Source organism: Lupinus angustifolius, chromosome LG09 (assembly GCF_001865875.1).
Source record: "Lupinus angustifolius cultivar Tanjil chromosome LG09, LupAngTanjil_v1.0, whole genome shotgun sequence".
Taxonomy (NCBI): domain Eukaryota; kingdom Viridiplantae; phylum Streptophyta; class Magnoliopsida; order Fabales; family Fabaceae; genus Lupinus; species Lupinus angustifolius.
Genome location: NC_032017.1, coordinates 256,277 through 272,723, shown reverse-complemented (window position 1 = coordinate 272,723; position 16,447 = coordinate 256,277). Strand labels below are relative to the sequence as shown.

The following is a 16,447-nucleotide window of genomic DNA, read 5'->3' as shown; positions in this document are numbered from 1 at the left end:
CTATTCCTCGAAGAATACAATATCTTTGATTCACATAACTTTATTGTTTATTAGATCCCACAGTCTGTACCCAAATTCATCCTTTGAGTACCAAGGTATATGCACTCCTTGGTCTTAACAATCAACTTATTTAACTCATAATTGGAATGTGAACGAAAACTCTGCATCTGAATATTCTTAGGTGATTGAAGGATGCATTCTTCTTATACCACCGTTCCTCTAGAATATCTCCGTTGAAGGGTATTGGAGGTGTATGTTTTATGAGATCAACTACAGTATTTGCTACTTCACCCTAAAAGGACTTGGGAAGATTGATATCTTCCAAAATGTATCTGATACTCTCTTCAATTGTATGATTTATTCTCTCAGCTACTCCATTTAGTTGAGGAGTCTTTGGTGGTGTCTTATCTAGTCTGATACCATAAGCCTTGCAATAAGCTTCAAATGACCATAGTACTTTCAACCATTCTCTGCATTTAATCACTTCACTTCTTCACAGTCTTATGCTTCACTAGTGCATGGAACTCTTTGAATACTGACAGTACTTGATCTTGTTTTTCATCAAGTACACGCATACTCTTATTGAGTGATCATCTATGAATGTAGAAAGTAATAGGCTTCTCCAAGGGATCTTTTAGATGGTACGCAAACATCTGAATACACTAGTTGAAGTACTTCATTTCTTCATGAAGGATTGTCGATCTATGAAAATTGACTCTATTGTTTACCATATAGACAATCAATACAATAATCTAAAGTTTGGCCTTTTATATTTACAATGTGGTCTTTAGCGCGCATTTAAAGTGCATTCTCACTCATGTGCCCCAATCGTCTATGTCAAAGATCTTTTGCGTCAATAACCACATTTTCTTCTCCAAAACAAATTCCTCATTGTATAATGTATGAATATTCTTCCTTTAAGCCTCTAGCAATGACTAGGTTGTCTTTTAATAGTTTTCACTTTCCAGCATCAAAGTAGCTTAAAAAAACAACACCATCCAACTTACCTATTGAGATAAGATTGAGACACATATCTACGACATGTCTCACCTCCTTTAATATAAGCTTGCCTCTTGTGTCTGTTAGCAACAAGATATTGCCAATTCCTGCAATCATGCTTGTAACATGGTTTCCCATTTTCACAGTGCCATAATAATCTTTCTTGTAGTTTCAGAAGAAACATTCAATGGACTTACATCAAAAGAGGCACCAAATCAACCACCACGAGAATATTCACCAGATGCAACACTTAGGTAGTTGTCTTCTCCAACAAGGAGAACATCCTCATCTGCAACGATAACTATGGTAGGCTTATAACCATTCTTCCTTGGATCAACCAAACCTTCATGGACATTTCCAGCTTTCTGGTATATCTTCAGGGACCTGCATTTAGATCTCTTATGCCTTTCTTTACTACAATAATAATATGTTATTGACCTCGTGCGAGATTGAGAGTGGCCTCTAAATTTGATTCTTCACGAGATCCATTTTTCCCATGAGTTTCAATTCTTCCACATCTCTCCGACCATAACATTTGCTTCAGAATGGAATGATGTAATTCATTCATTCCTTCTGGATTCTTCATTCAATTGACTCTCTAAAATAATACCCATTGAGACCTTCCCATCCGGGACTGAATTGTTGAGTGTAACCACCAATGTGTCCTAACTTTTAGACAAGGAATTGAGTAACAGAAGTGTTTGCAACTCATTATCTATCTTCATATCTATATTTGTTACTTGATTGACAAGACATTTGAATGAACTCAAGTGCTCTATCATGCTTTGGTCATCTCTGTAGTCGAGTTTCATCAGCCTTCTAACAAAATATGCTTCATTTTAAGGGGTTTTCTTTTGAATCATATATTCTAGTTTTAACCACAAACTCATAAGCATTTGTGTATGTAGACGTATGCTAAAACAAACTTCAATGAATATACTTTCGAATCATTGCAACAAATTTTTGATTCGGAAGATCCTAATCTTTGTTAACTTATCTCTTCCCTTGTTTTTGCAAGAAATATTGTCATGCATATCCTTGCAGTATAAGTGATCTTCCATCATAAACTTCCAATATAAATAGTTGTCAGCTGTCAACTTGAATATATCAATTAGGAAGGATTTTGAAAGGAATGTATCATTATAAATAAACTTCGATATATTTATAAGAATTTTATAATATTAGAAGGTAGGAGGATCCACATGATGGGATATGATTCCCACTACCCACTTGATCCCAAATGAGGCATGTGAGGATTCTCTATTCAAATACAAATTGTCATTCTCCCCTTTAACTAAATTAAACAGTGGAATATTCAGCCACTCATCAATTTTTTTTTTTGTGAAAGCTAAGATGAATCAACATTTTAAGTATTTAATTATAAATTCATTATAGCTATAACTCCTTAATTCACCACAAAAATCTAATGTCGATTCATAAAATCAGGTTCTTAGTAAAATTTTCTGTTAAAAAAAGAGAGAATAATGTATTATCCATGTTATTGAACTTCAATTTTATTAAGGTAATATGTTATTATTAAAAGTTTTCTGTTAACACTATCGATCGTTGCATACTTGCATTTGCACCGAATAAAGAAAAGAAAAAAGTTACTATTATTCTTATCGTGTACCCCAACCTATCCACCAACTAAAGATAATTTACGATAAGTATAATATCATAATATATAAATAAATGAAATTTCTGGCATCAAAAGTACTTAAATATGTGAGTGGAAATTAAATAAATAAAAACAAATAATTTCATACACTCAGAGATGAGTGAATGTAATTATACATGTGGGTGATAGTTGCATAGCTTTATAAACTAAATACTCTCTAATACTGAATAGTCTAGTACCGAAGAAGATGGTAATATGTAGTTAAAAAAAAATTAATTGTGTAGATCTTAAATAAAAGCAAATTATAAATCAGCGAACCAATTTACAACTTATATTTTACTATTAGACTTTGCAATATTGGAGATGATTTCGACCCGTAACTTTAAAGGTTGAAGTGGTGTGGTGGAAATACCCTAAAGCACCGACAAATATGAACCAACTTAGGACCCCAATTTAACAAGTTTAATTTAGTGGCATAGCATGTGAAGCCATGGGATTATGTTCATTAGTCATAATTACAATGCAAATGAGTTCACTAAAGAGGTTAGGACCACAAAAATGATGTCTCATAGAAAGAGTAACTTGAGCTACTTTCACCAACCTTAATAATAGCATCCATTTGTTTAAACTTTAAAGGTCTTAAATTTGAATAGGATATTGCTCAAATATTTGATTGGTGTTGGAGCTATTTAACATATACATAACAAAAAAATAAATTGAATAAATAAAAGAATAATTAAGAAAATTACATTGCATTAGATGCACTATAATTAGCTTAGACAATTACATGCATTGTATTTTATAGTAAAAATTGTTCTCATGAGTGGGCTAAGTTGATAGAGTTATAAAACATTAAGCTTTAGTAACATATGAGTTCAAATTTCAATAGTTGTGTTATCTTACCCCATTTAAAAAACTTTGCCTATAAAAAGATTATATTCACCAAACAAAGATAATTAACTTTTAAAAATCTTGAATATTTGGTTAATTAAAGTCAGAACTATTGATATCTTCATATTGAAATCCAAATAAAAATAATCATTTAGAAAAAAACTACATTCACTTGTCCTAATACTTGCTTTAATTAGACAAGATAATGATCATTTTATTTTGTTTATATATATATAATATTTGCCTCCCTTATGTTAAAGATTGTTAAAGAATGTTAGCTACCCTTATAGTTTTGTTCAAGTCCATTTAATCCTTTTATTCAGAAACAATCATGACGATGCATGTGAGGCAAAGAAAGTCACTAAGATAGTGTTTAAAGAAGAATAGGTGAAAATTGATGTTTTAACCTACCGAGAAATATTAAATTTAGTGTTTCAATATAAATTTCTTTGATGTGTATTCCTAAAAACGTGCTTTTAGGGTATTTATTAATACAACCCTTTTAAATAAGGTTAAAAATATAAAAGATAAATTTAGAATTAATATTGACTTTGAAACTTGCAAGTGAGAGTGTCTCAGTTTAAATCCCACTTCTGACACTAATAATTTTGGGAGTCGGTAAAGTTTTAGGGTGAAGTTTAAGGATTGAATTGATAAAGAGATTGATGATTCAATTTTTTTTAATATTACCAATGATATTATCTCTTTATCTTATGGATAAGGAACTAATCTCTTTCGAGGTTTGTGACTACCCATTCCAACAAGTGTTGATTCTAGGATTCGAACCCTTGATTGATAATTCGAGTTTCACCCACTATACTAATCCTCGTTGATTGATGATTCGAGTTCCACCTATTACACCAACGCTTTGTTCCACCTAATACTAAGATTCTAACATTTTACTATAAAAGAACTTTCAAACTTGGGAGCAGTGTGGAACAAATAAGTGCTTCTTCAGGAAGGAAAAAACATGTATGCTAAAGGTTTAAAAAAAGTAATATAGACTTTGCAATTGAACCAAATGATATAGTAAGATATTTATTACTTTTTAAAGTTTAAATACCTATTTAAATCTATAAAATAACTGGGAAACCATTAAAATTCACCATATTTTCTGCATGAAGCAGATCAAGAATTACAGCAACAATGAATTTTGCCAAACAATTTGAAGCCATATACTCCATAGATTAAAAAGCTTAAATAGTTTCACATCAAATCAAAGGAAATCAAAAATCAAGTGACCCTTAGATGTGGATGTTCCCGGTTCGGACATGATTGCCTCCAGTGCAAGGATACGGGAAACCAAAAAAACAATTAAGTGACCCTTTGCTGTTTTGAGCTATTCTGACGTTGTAGTAAGTTTTGGGTTGACATGAACATGAGTATGTTAATTGGGCTAGGGCCCAATGAAACAAATTCTGTGGTTATTATATAGATGATGAAAAGTGAAAACTAACTATTTGTGGTTATTATATGATTTAAAAAAAAAGCACATACAATTTATCTTATAATCTTGAATATATATATATAATGTGAATAGTGACAAGAGTTCACAATATTGGAAGAACACATTTAATAATTTTTTTTCCTATAGTAATTTATAATTAAAACATTTTTTAACACGAGTCTTAAGGTGGAGGATAAGGGGTTAAAAAATGAAATAAATCATTATAGATCACCAGATAATTTCAATGTCCAAAATTTCAGCTTAAAAATGTCAGTGTTTTCACCCAAAACATGTTATAGTTTTCTCAATAATAATCTAAAACAAACCCTTCTAAATTGTACCTTGATTGAAGCAAAATTTGCAAATAATCTACTGTGATTTGCACCAATCATTACAATGGCTTGAATAGCCCAAAAAAAAATACAAAAATTATGTCAAGCTCACATAGAAAATGTTTAAAACCAATTCATATATACCTTGTGTTTACCATTCATTTCAACACCAAAAAGTCGGTCCAATACACGAGATTCTGAAATGATAAGTATATATAGTTACTCATAATCTTATTCCGATAAATGAAAAAATAATTTATAGGATTTGAACCATGACCTCCAAATTTATAAAACAATCAATTTTATCATTGTGTCGAGATTTACTATCTAGATAGAATTTCACAACATATACATTGCTGCTTATAACATAAGCTACTTTTACCAAAATGCCTCCTTTCTAAACTATAAAGGATGCAACTTTTTATGATCAATTCACCTTTTGTCAATACTCATCTATAAAGTAATAATTGGTCCCTTCTTCTTTATTATGATGCAATTATTCAAGAGGGTATACTCTAGAGAGAGCAAACATGGTCAAAAGAATGGCCATGGTTGATTATGCAAAGGCTATGTTAAAGATGGAATATATTTGCTAACTATCAAAATAAAGGTTTCTTTGCCCCTTGTATTTTGTAATAAGCTGGTCCTCATAAACTAAATGGTATTTTTTTTGGTCTAATATGATAAGATTTCAATTTTTTTATCAGCAAAAATAATTTTTATTTAAAAGTGTACATGAAGAGATTACAAGAGAGTACAATTGTATATGAGTACAAATATAGAGTAAGGTCAAGATCAAAAGGTGAGGTAAATCCGAACTTGGTAGCCCAATCATGATAAGTTATTGAAGACATTTCCTAAAAGTCGAATAATCCAAAACTATGATTTCACCTTCACTAATTCAATAATGTGTTAAGTAGAAGACTAATAAAAGTTGAAGATGGTGACATTTTAGGCTAGCTAAATGGATTAAATTGCAACGAATCATAGGATATGCTCCAAATTTTCATCTACTTTTTCTTGGTTGAGAGCTCCAAATGGACCAAATTGTGATAAGATTACAATTATAAAGTCAGATTCATTACTTGACAATGAAATTTCAATTAATGTTTTAAACTGTGATTGCAACTATGATTACATTATCATAATTATGAGAAATTGTAATGATATGCTCACATTTGTAATTACGATGTTATTAGAGAAACTCCGAAAACTATAATATTACAGTTGTAAGTTGTAATTGTAGTGGCGAAATATAATTCAAAACAATGATTGCAATAAGGCCAAATTGAAGATATATGTGTTCTAAAATTAATTTTAACTCAATTGACATATTCTTAATTAAGATGGGTGAAGAATAGTTGTAACTTACACACACCAAAATGGTTAAAATATATTTTTCCATATAATTTATGGTTATGTAAGTTAGAAAGTGAAGATTATGTACCATTCTAATTTTTTCTTGTTTTTTATTTGTGAAAACCCCTTCTTACACTTATGATTTTGAACGAAAAGAAAGTGGTCTATGCATTTATAACTAAGTTGTTTTTAGCTCTGTCTTCCTAATTGTAGCATTATCAAATTAATTCACTTGGTTAGATTTGTTACAGAATCAAAGATAGGATGAGATTGTATTATTAGCTTGTAAGCTATCAAATATTCAATTTAATTTTATTTAGAGTATCTAACTAAGACAAGAAAGAATATTGTCTAGTTTGTTGGGATTTAGCTTAAAATTTTCCTCCTCATAGCATGTAATTGACCACATACATCTTCAATATATTGAAATTACATTGAATGAAAAATAGTAATGTCATAATTACCAAATATATCAAATTTGCCCCCTATAGTCAACCTTATCCTTAGTTGACTCTTCTTTACACCTCCATGTATATTGTAATATGGATTGAGCATCTTGCCAAACTTCTAGACGATCCACCACTAGTTACTATACTTTTTTTGGTCCAAGTTTGATTTCTTGGAGAACTAAGAAGCAATCAACAATTTCTCGCTCTTTTGCAGAAGCTGAATATACTATTATGGCCAATGTTGTTAGTGAACTCACATGGCTACAAACTCTTCTCCATAAGTTGAGCATTTCTCCACATCCCAAAACTCTATGTTGTGATAACTAAAATACCCTTCATATAGTAAACAATTATATTTTTTATGAACGAACAAAGCATATAGATTAATTGTTATTTTGTTTGTGACAAAATTTAAAGAGGTCAACCTCATGCTAATTTTGTCCCCTTTAATGAACAACTAGCATTTATCTTCCAGCTTCACATACCTTCCTCAACAATGAGTTTGAAGGTGAGTATTACAAAATCAAAGATATGATATATAGGTTTCTATTATAAGTTTATATGCTGTCAAATATTTAGTTTAGCTCAATTGAGGTATCTAATTAAGAAAAGAAAAAATATTTCCTAATTTGTTGGGATTTATGTTGTGAAAGCTTAAAGATGATATTATGGATATTTCTCATTATTGATTAATGCATGAAAAATCTTAGTTACAGTACATGAATAGGTAAGAACTTAACAAATTTACCTAACTAATAAACACATGTTGCAAAACAATTTCGACAAGTGATAAATGTGTAAAACGTGTCAATTATAAGAATTGTTCAGCCAATGACTTTACTTGATTTTCTAACTAGTTAATTGATTAATATTGTTAATCGATTAAATGTTATTGTTGTTGTCTTGTTGCTATGGTAGCTTTGTTTTCCAATAATTTAATTTAATATTCTCTTGTGTATATTGCAATTACATTGAATAAAAAGTAGTAATATGATAATTACTTCCAATTTTTTTTGCAAAGCAAAATAATGTATTAAAGGATTTACTTCCCCAAATACAAAAGGATTATATTTAGTACCTATTATATCTACAAGAAGACAAAATATAAGACCAAGGGTCTAGTGAAAATAATCAAATTCGTACTAACAATTGAAGAGAACCAAATTTAAGATTTAATTTAAATTAAAATCTATTAGTTAGGTAAAGCTAATCTCCTTTTCTTTGAATATTGCATCATTTTACATTATCCATATAAATAATATAATATCAAACAACTATAACATTCTCCCCTTTTAATTATCACACTTTCCATCATGAAGCTTGAATAAATGATGATAGTGTTCAAAAAATTCATTGGGCTCCTAACTAGGAGTAAAATTCCAAACATTTATTGTAAAGCTAAATGTGAGAAATAAGTGACATAAATATTTATATTGGTATTCACAAAAACACTATAGAAGATATTCATATCATACCTAGAAGAATAACTCACCTACCAATCAAGCTTAAAGATTATGGTTAAATTATGTTTTTGAAGAAATATAATTTTATTTATCTTATTTTAAATAATATATACTTAGGTTTAGAAGTCCATAATCTCATATTCAACACTATTTAAAGTATGATAATCGTGTTTAAATAACATAAATAAAATTATCTTCTCTTTTTAATATTTTATAATCTCTTTAGAATCCTTATTTTCTTGGCTGCTAGAGTTAAACCGTAACATTGGTGATCTCAATGAAAGCACCAATATTAGAGTGTTAACCATATAATAGCAAAAATTAAAGATTCTAAAGAGACTAAAAAATATTAAATTGGAGACAAAAATTTCATTCATTCATGTCCTTTAATCAAGATTAATATACTTTAGATAGTGCTAAATATATAGGAGGTTATGACCTTTTAAACGTCTGTATATATATATTGTCAAATATTTCAGTCAGTCCTTTAAAAATATTGTCACGAATGAATAAAATCATATAAAGATGAAATGATCATCATGTTAGTCCTATATCAAGATGAAGAACTAATATGATGATTATTTATTCTCTGAGAGATTTAACTGATGACAAATTTATCTCTAGAAGTTTGAGGATGACCATCAAATCTCAAGGAACCAATCTTACTCAACTTTATTCAATCAAATAATGATTTTTTTTTAATAATTTTAGCATGTTGATTGAATTAAAAATGCTTAGATTTAGAGGGTCAATGTATGAACAGTTCGAGATATTTCTAAAAAATAAGTGCTTAAATTCTAAGAATACGACCTTGTATTATGATTGATTTGGATAATAAGAAACGATGCGATTTTTTCGGCTAAGGAGGTTAGCTTTACTCATGTTATGGATTTGATTCAGATCTGATCTTGGACATGGTTCTCTTTTATTAGTAGTTCTTGCTATTATGATTTTGCTCATTGGTGTATAAATCCTAGGTCTTGTATTTCTCATATTTTTAGGAGTAGTCGTCTGTGATTGACTGTTGATTTGTATTTGGGTTGACACCTCTTGTGCCTTTTATTGGATCATTTTGCTTATAAAAAAAATTAAAAAACAAGTGCTTAAATTCTTTTTACGAGTGCTTGGATGTGATCTGAAAAAAAATCAAATTTTAAAATATTAGACCAGCCAATGATAAGTGCTCATTTAATTAAGTTTCTAAAATAATAATTTTTTATCTGTTCTTTTGTAGAAGATCTTTTAAAGAGTAAAAGTTATTTTATGTTTTGACACAGTACTTAAAAATTGATTTTTATATGTACTGTATTTTATGATTCTTTTCGGGTAACAATCTAAAGTTGTTTTTAATTGTACTATTTTTTGATATAAAGGACCTTTTAAATGATAATATTATTTGGAAAAGTTTTTCATTATCTAAAAACGTGTTTTTCTCTCAAAAGTTATCAAATCTATCTTAAAGAAAAAAGAAATCGCAGTACAACAATGAAAATTTAAAGTATATATATATATAAAAATGCTATAGAGAAAACTCTTCTATTGGCCATTGATTTGAACTTTGTTAATAAATGTTTGTGGTACATTATAAATTTTTAGGGTAGATACTTAGTTAAGATCATTGAATTAGTGAGAAATTTTAGTTAAACATTATAATTTCACTTTCCCATTGTATCTAAATAAGTTCAACAATGTGGTATATATGATAAGTTTATTAAAGTCTATTTTAAGTAGATTATGACACAAACCTTCATCCACTTTTGCAAGCTTTAATTATTAATTAACCTCTTTTTAAATTAATATTATTATATGGTGGAAATTAATAAAATATAGATAATTTAAACCGTAGCCTATTTGCACTTTGAAGAAAAAGGACATTTTAGAGAGAAAGGAGAATATGGTGTAGCTGAAAAGGAGAAATGAAAGAGAAGTCTCGGGGACTAAAGGGATAAAGGTAAGGAAGCTTTTTTCTTCTTCTTTTTTATATAAATGAATATTTCTTTACTTTTTTGCTTTATTTATAAATTATTAATTATATATATATATAGGGAGAAAATAGATAATTGTTTATGATGTCAAATATCATATTCACCAATTAATAGGAATTGATAATAAGGAGTTAGTTTTTCGGACAAAGGTAAGTTTCTAAATATTATATTTTTTTGGTACTATCAAAAGTATTTTTTCACCTTTTTTGGGTAAGGAACTAACTTTTTTTGGAGTTCGTGGTTGTTCTTTCAAACAAGTGTTACTTCCATGAATTGAATTCTCGAGTTTATAGATCCAGTGAGATCCTACACCACTATAACAACACTTTTTAAGTATTATATACTACCACAATATGTTTTCTAATTTAGTCTTGTAATATCTTATACATTTTCTATAATCTTAATAAAATTATTTTTTTAAATAGATATAATATAATATCAAAAGGTCAAAGTTTAATATTCTGAAAACAATATGTATTGAGAAGTACAACTGTGCCTGAAAAAAGTTAACATTTTTTGGCTATTAAAATGTTAATCTTTCAAAACAGGTAAGGAGTAAAACATATATTAAATATCATATTCAAACTTGATGTGCTTAATTTATATGCCTCAAACACAAACATAATAAATGTTACTTTTATGTGGCCAATAATTCTTTTTAAGTTGTAAACTTGTAATTACCATAACATTGACTCTAATCTAAAGTATAATTAATTGTGATCCAATATCAGTAATATTTAACATATTAAAATAATCAATTATATAGATTTAAATAAAAAATATATCTCTATAAAAATATAAATTCTGATTTTTTTTTCCTAATATTGGAGATGATTCAAATAAGTTCTTTAATTAGTTTCAAGCAATCTTGCTAAACATTATTAATAAAATTGTTTCCTTGTCATTTCAACAAAAAAAAAGCTTTTGGTTTGGTAATAAATTCCTAACCTAACAAAGAGAAAATTCTTCCAAAAAAAACAGAAAAAAAAAGCAGATACTTAGCATAAATGAAATGTTCACACATTGGCTTAAAGAAGGAATTAGGAGGAAGGTGATGATTTTGCGTTGTGTTATTCCATATATCTACCTAGAATCATATTCCCTCCACAACCTTTTATAAATGATGCTTATTACTATTTTAATATACTTTTTAAAATTTGATTCACTTCAACCTTTTTTCATTCCCACGAAGCTTAAGTTCAATAATTGATCACACCATGTACCTCTAGTGAGTTTATATATTAAAGTTGAGGGACAAAGAAGAGTGTATTAGAAGGGTACTTTTTTTCTCATTGGTGGGTCATTAGTAGATAGTTGAATACTAATACCTTTTTGAGATATAGAGATTATTGAAATAAAATTATAATAATAATAATTATATCTCTGAAATCAAGTTTAACAGACATAGTTATTTATTAATTATTACATTCGGCCTTATCATTTTAGGACATTTGATCTTAAATTTTTACATTTATGCAACATTACTACTTCCATCAAAATTCAGACTAAAATCTAAGTTGATATGTTTACATTAACTTTTTGGTTTTTTTCCATTAGTTTAGCTTGTTGGTAATAAATATCTGAAGAGACTAACATTGCATAATTGAAAAAAAAATTTGATGAGCAAAACTGCCTTAAAAAGGGTCAAGAAACTAATTCCTCACATAGTAAAAGGTGACATTTATTCTTTTTATTATAATAAAATTATATTTTTATCATTAAAAATAAAGAAATATATATACATGTCTCTTCATTAATAAAGAAGATTTTTATTCGTAACAAAGTATGGAAGATAAAAATTAAATGAGCCATAAGAACAGGCTTTGCAGTCAAGTACAAGTTTTGTTAACAAATTTTGAACCAACCTTTTCTTCCTTTGTTACCCAACAAATTCAATTAATAGAGGACAAAATTTATATATACTATCTTATTCTAGTTGGATAACTAATTCTCATAATTGTCTTAATGATGTGTACTAAATTTGTTTTTTGTAAATTTCATTTTGAATCTCTTGAAACTCTTATTTTTTTTAATAATATTATCTTTTGTGGATAAAAAAAGATGAGCAAAGCAACACTTCTACTTTATTACATTTAATAGTATGGAGATAATGGTATTGGTATAATATATGCTTTTGCAAATGTAAATGTTTCCTTTTTGATAAGTTAAGAAAAATAGATTTGATGTAAGTTTTGTTTTAATATGTACTCGTGTTCCACAACCTTGTTCTCCTAATATTTTATCTTTTGATTAATAAAGTTTTCATTGCTGATAAAAAAAAATATGTAATCGTGTTAATAATTTTTTTGCTTATAAAAAATGACAAGGTTGAAAACCTAATATTGAAATAACATAACTCCTCATTCATGTACTCCTCTCTATTACAAAAAAATAAGGTTGTTTGATATAACATAAAATCTTGTTGTCTTGCTTACATAATTGAGCATGCATTTACATTGTCTTCACTGAAAAGGGACATAAGTTTCTCTTCTGTCTCTTGAGATGTCGGAACTGTCTGCACATTTCGAACATAACCCGCCGGAGCGCGTTTATCGTAGACGCCGGAGGCATGAGGATACGACACAACATGTTGTGGAACATAAGGCCAAAATTCAGCTCTTTTTTTCCCAGTTCCTTTTACCCTTCTCAACACCTTGTTTGGATCAACATATCCAACCACTGTTACCTTGCTTTGTTTTCTGTTTATGTCCACTGATTTTACTCCTGCAAAACATGCATGGAATTAATGATTAACCTTAAAGTATAATTGTGTTACATAGCCGATATCATGGATTCTGGATCCTCTCAAGTATCGGAGAGGTTTATTATGTTTTCTTTTAAAGAGATACATTTTTAAGTATAAATCTATATCATTGGTTTTTTAGTGTATCACATATTTGTATCTCCTTCGTAGAGTCATAAGGTAGTCAGATAGTTGAGATGACGAGTTTAAGAAATAAAGTGAAAAAGATTATGAATTCGAGTGTCATATATAACAAAATACTAATATTTGTCCATAACAAAATATTCACATCTCTTTCAAAAAAAAGTATTTGTCCTCTCGGATATTGAAGAAGATCCATGGTCTATGGAGTTTAGTTGTTTTGGTATGTTTCCTATATTTCATTTCCTTAACTAATTAAATTTGCATATAGACTAATGTTTATATCATAACATTCAAATAAAGTGGATATATTATGTATGTTAGGTCAAATATGGGATCTATTGTGAACTAGTACTTTTAAAAAAAAGTAAGTAGAACTAAAAAAAAATAGAAAGAAATAAGGAATGTTGACATTCATAAAGAAAAGATAAAGATTAGATGCACAATAATGTTGTGAAGTTGAAGTTTGTCACTTTAACTTTTATGTTATGAAACTTCAAGATAAAGATCACAATTTACCATGCTTGTCCCACATATGTTGTAAATTCCTCTTTTCACTCAGCTAGAGATCTCTATATACTTGTTCTTTCACTTTTTAAGAAAGACAAATATAGAAATATGTATTGAATACAATACTTTTCAATGCATATTTTTTATTTCTGAATTCTTAAACAATATTATAAGGATATTAATTAATCAACATTCCCCAAGATAAATTATAAATATATAGTTTTAAAGACATTAATTTTGAATAGCAAGTGCAAATTTCCACAATACACACTGTCCCTCTTTCTCATTCAATTCTAAGTTTCTTCTCCTTATAAAAAACTAAACTAACAAGATTCAACATAATTGATTGATAATCGATTCCCTTAATCAGATTAAAGGAACTCGATTATTAGGGTGTGTAATGGAAAAATGAAAACTTCATGGAAATAGGTTCAATTGATTTTAGTTATTTCTACATAGAAATGAATCTAAAGGAGGAAGAGGAGTACCAAAAAATAAACAAGTATATAAATTTCAATGGAATTGCATGCCATAGAATTAGATATGCATGAGTTAGAAGTCTATTTTTGAGATAGTTTTTGGAGAGCAAGAGAATGAAGGAAAAGACTTGAGAGTGATGAAATATATTTGTAAGACGACTTTCAAATTTTTTCTATTCTTCGAGTAGAATGCTCTAAAAATCAAATCGTAAACAAACCCTTATCGACTATACAATGAAAATAACAAGAGTTGGAGCACTAGAAATGAAAACCTTTCATATTAGACACAGCATTTCTGACAATTCGTTCACAGCCATCACAATCCATTTTGACTTTGATCTCAACTGTCTAAAACAATGAAGATGAATGAATGATAGTAGCTACTTGCAATAGAGTAATGAAACTAAGTAATAAAATGTTGAAAAGTGTAAGAAATTATAAGAGACCATAAAAAGGAAAAAGGGTTTCTTGGTTGTGCTAAAGAAAGCACCTGCATTGTTTTGAGTTTTGTCTTTGTGGTAGGTATAGTGCAAAAGTAGTAGAGATAATCAAGTGCACCCATTTCTAGCTTTTCAACAAATCAAAGGGAAGTGAGAAAGAAGACACAAACATGCACAAATCAAACATGAGGAAATGGTATTTATATAGCAAACTCAAAGATTCAGAGAGAGAAAAGAAGGTTCAAAAGCAAGTGTATACAAAATTAAGTTAATATTACAATAAATACATATTTTGGTCTCTCAAAACTAACGAGTTTCGTCCCTCAAAATTTAGAAAACTTAATGGTTCCTGAAAATATCAAATATGATCTAATTAGTTTGTAATATATTTTATGACATCTGATAGAGATTATTTAAACTTGAATATTTTATTTTTTGAGGGATTAATTCAATACATGAGAAATTTTTGAAGGAATAGAGTAAGTATTTTATCTTAATATTATAAACAAAAATAATTGAAGTATGCCCATAAAGGTAGTTTAGTGCTTCTAGAAAATGAAAGATGGGTAACATGCTTTAGGTTTGATTGTGTTGGTGCTGTGTTTTACTAAAAGGTAAAAGCTATAATTGTATATATGAAATTTAAAAAAGTGATTTTCTGTTGTCTTTCATCTTTAGTCTGACTTGCTTTCTGACAATTCAGTGGTAAAAGTACATTCGATTCTATATCTATGATGATAAAATATCATCTAATTTAGATTAAGATAAGGCACATAAAAATATTTAATAGTCCTGAATTTAAATTATTTTTTAATAAAATGAATATAAAAATAAAGAAGATTTTTTTTTCATTGTATTGAAGTAATGGAGAGGAAATAGACTCATCTATCATATATAAGAATGGAGTTTCTTAGTTTAATTTAAACAATAATATTTATATTTACTGTGAAACACTCCAAAATATTGAATCAAGGAGTTTGAGGTTTAAGTAACATTGCTATGTATATATCATTTCTTTTGTCATTAATAAGACCTTATCCATAATTGAATGAGGTTAAATGATTTTGATTATTTATTAGTAGATCTTAAATGCTACATGACATATTTAATATGTCTTTTCTATTTTTAGTAAAAGTGGGTTATCCACGGTTAAAAAATTTATGTGCTAAATTCCTTCTAAACACAGTTTCAGAATATTTTTTGATAGGAACAAATCTTAGTTTAAAAAGTATTATAATTGATGTCATTTAATTAACAAATGCAAAAGGTAAGTAATGAGACATATGGGTTGTCTCACAAAGTATCTATTGTTTATGATTTGTAGAAAAAATATATTTAAATTAAAATTTTAATAATAAAGTATTTTTTTAACTAATTAATAACATTAATACAATAAATGATACACTTTTTTGGGATAAAAGATACCTATCCGTAAGTAAGGGTTATGTTAGATGTACAAAACTGAAATACCAAATTAAATTTGTACACCTATATTTAATATAGCTAACCTAACACCTACTTACATTTTTAGGAAAAGAAATGGAAAGTAAACAAAAATTCCAATCCTGACAAATTCTATTTTCCCAAAAAA

The 16,447-nt window shown here is 28.2% G+C and overlaps 1 protein-coding gene across 1 annotated transcript; it reads right to left on the bottom strand.

The window, feature by feature from the left end:
* On the bottom strand, positions 12,873-15,043 carry LOC109356033 (heavy metal-associated isoprenylated plant protein 21-like). Its single transcript, XM_019599361.1, has 3 exons — positions 14,907-15,043; positions 14,689-14,764; positions 12,873-13,267 (listed from the first exon to the last, which is right to left on the bottom strand). Exons 1-3 carry the CDS (start codon positions 14,976-14,978, stop codon positions 12,975-12,977), a joined length of 441 nt encoding a protein of 146 aa, XP_019454906.1. The 5' UTR covers positions 14,979-15,043; the 3' UTR covers positions 12,873-12,974.

Excerpts from the sequence above, each read along its gene's own strand:
- LOC109356033 (XM_019599361.1), bottom strand. The coding sequence starts at position 14,978 with ATGGGTGCACTTGATTATCTCTACTACTTTTGCACTATACCTACCACA. Across the intron at positions 14,765-14,906 it reads CAAAACTCAAAACAATGCAG|ACAGTTGAGATCAAAGTCAA; the intron begins GTGCTTTCTTTA and ends TCATTGTTTTAG. Across the intron at positions 13,268-14,688 it reads TGCTGTGTCTAATATGAAAG|GAGTAAAATCAGTGGACATA; the intron begins GTTTTCATTTCT and ends CATGTTTTGCAG.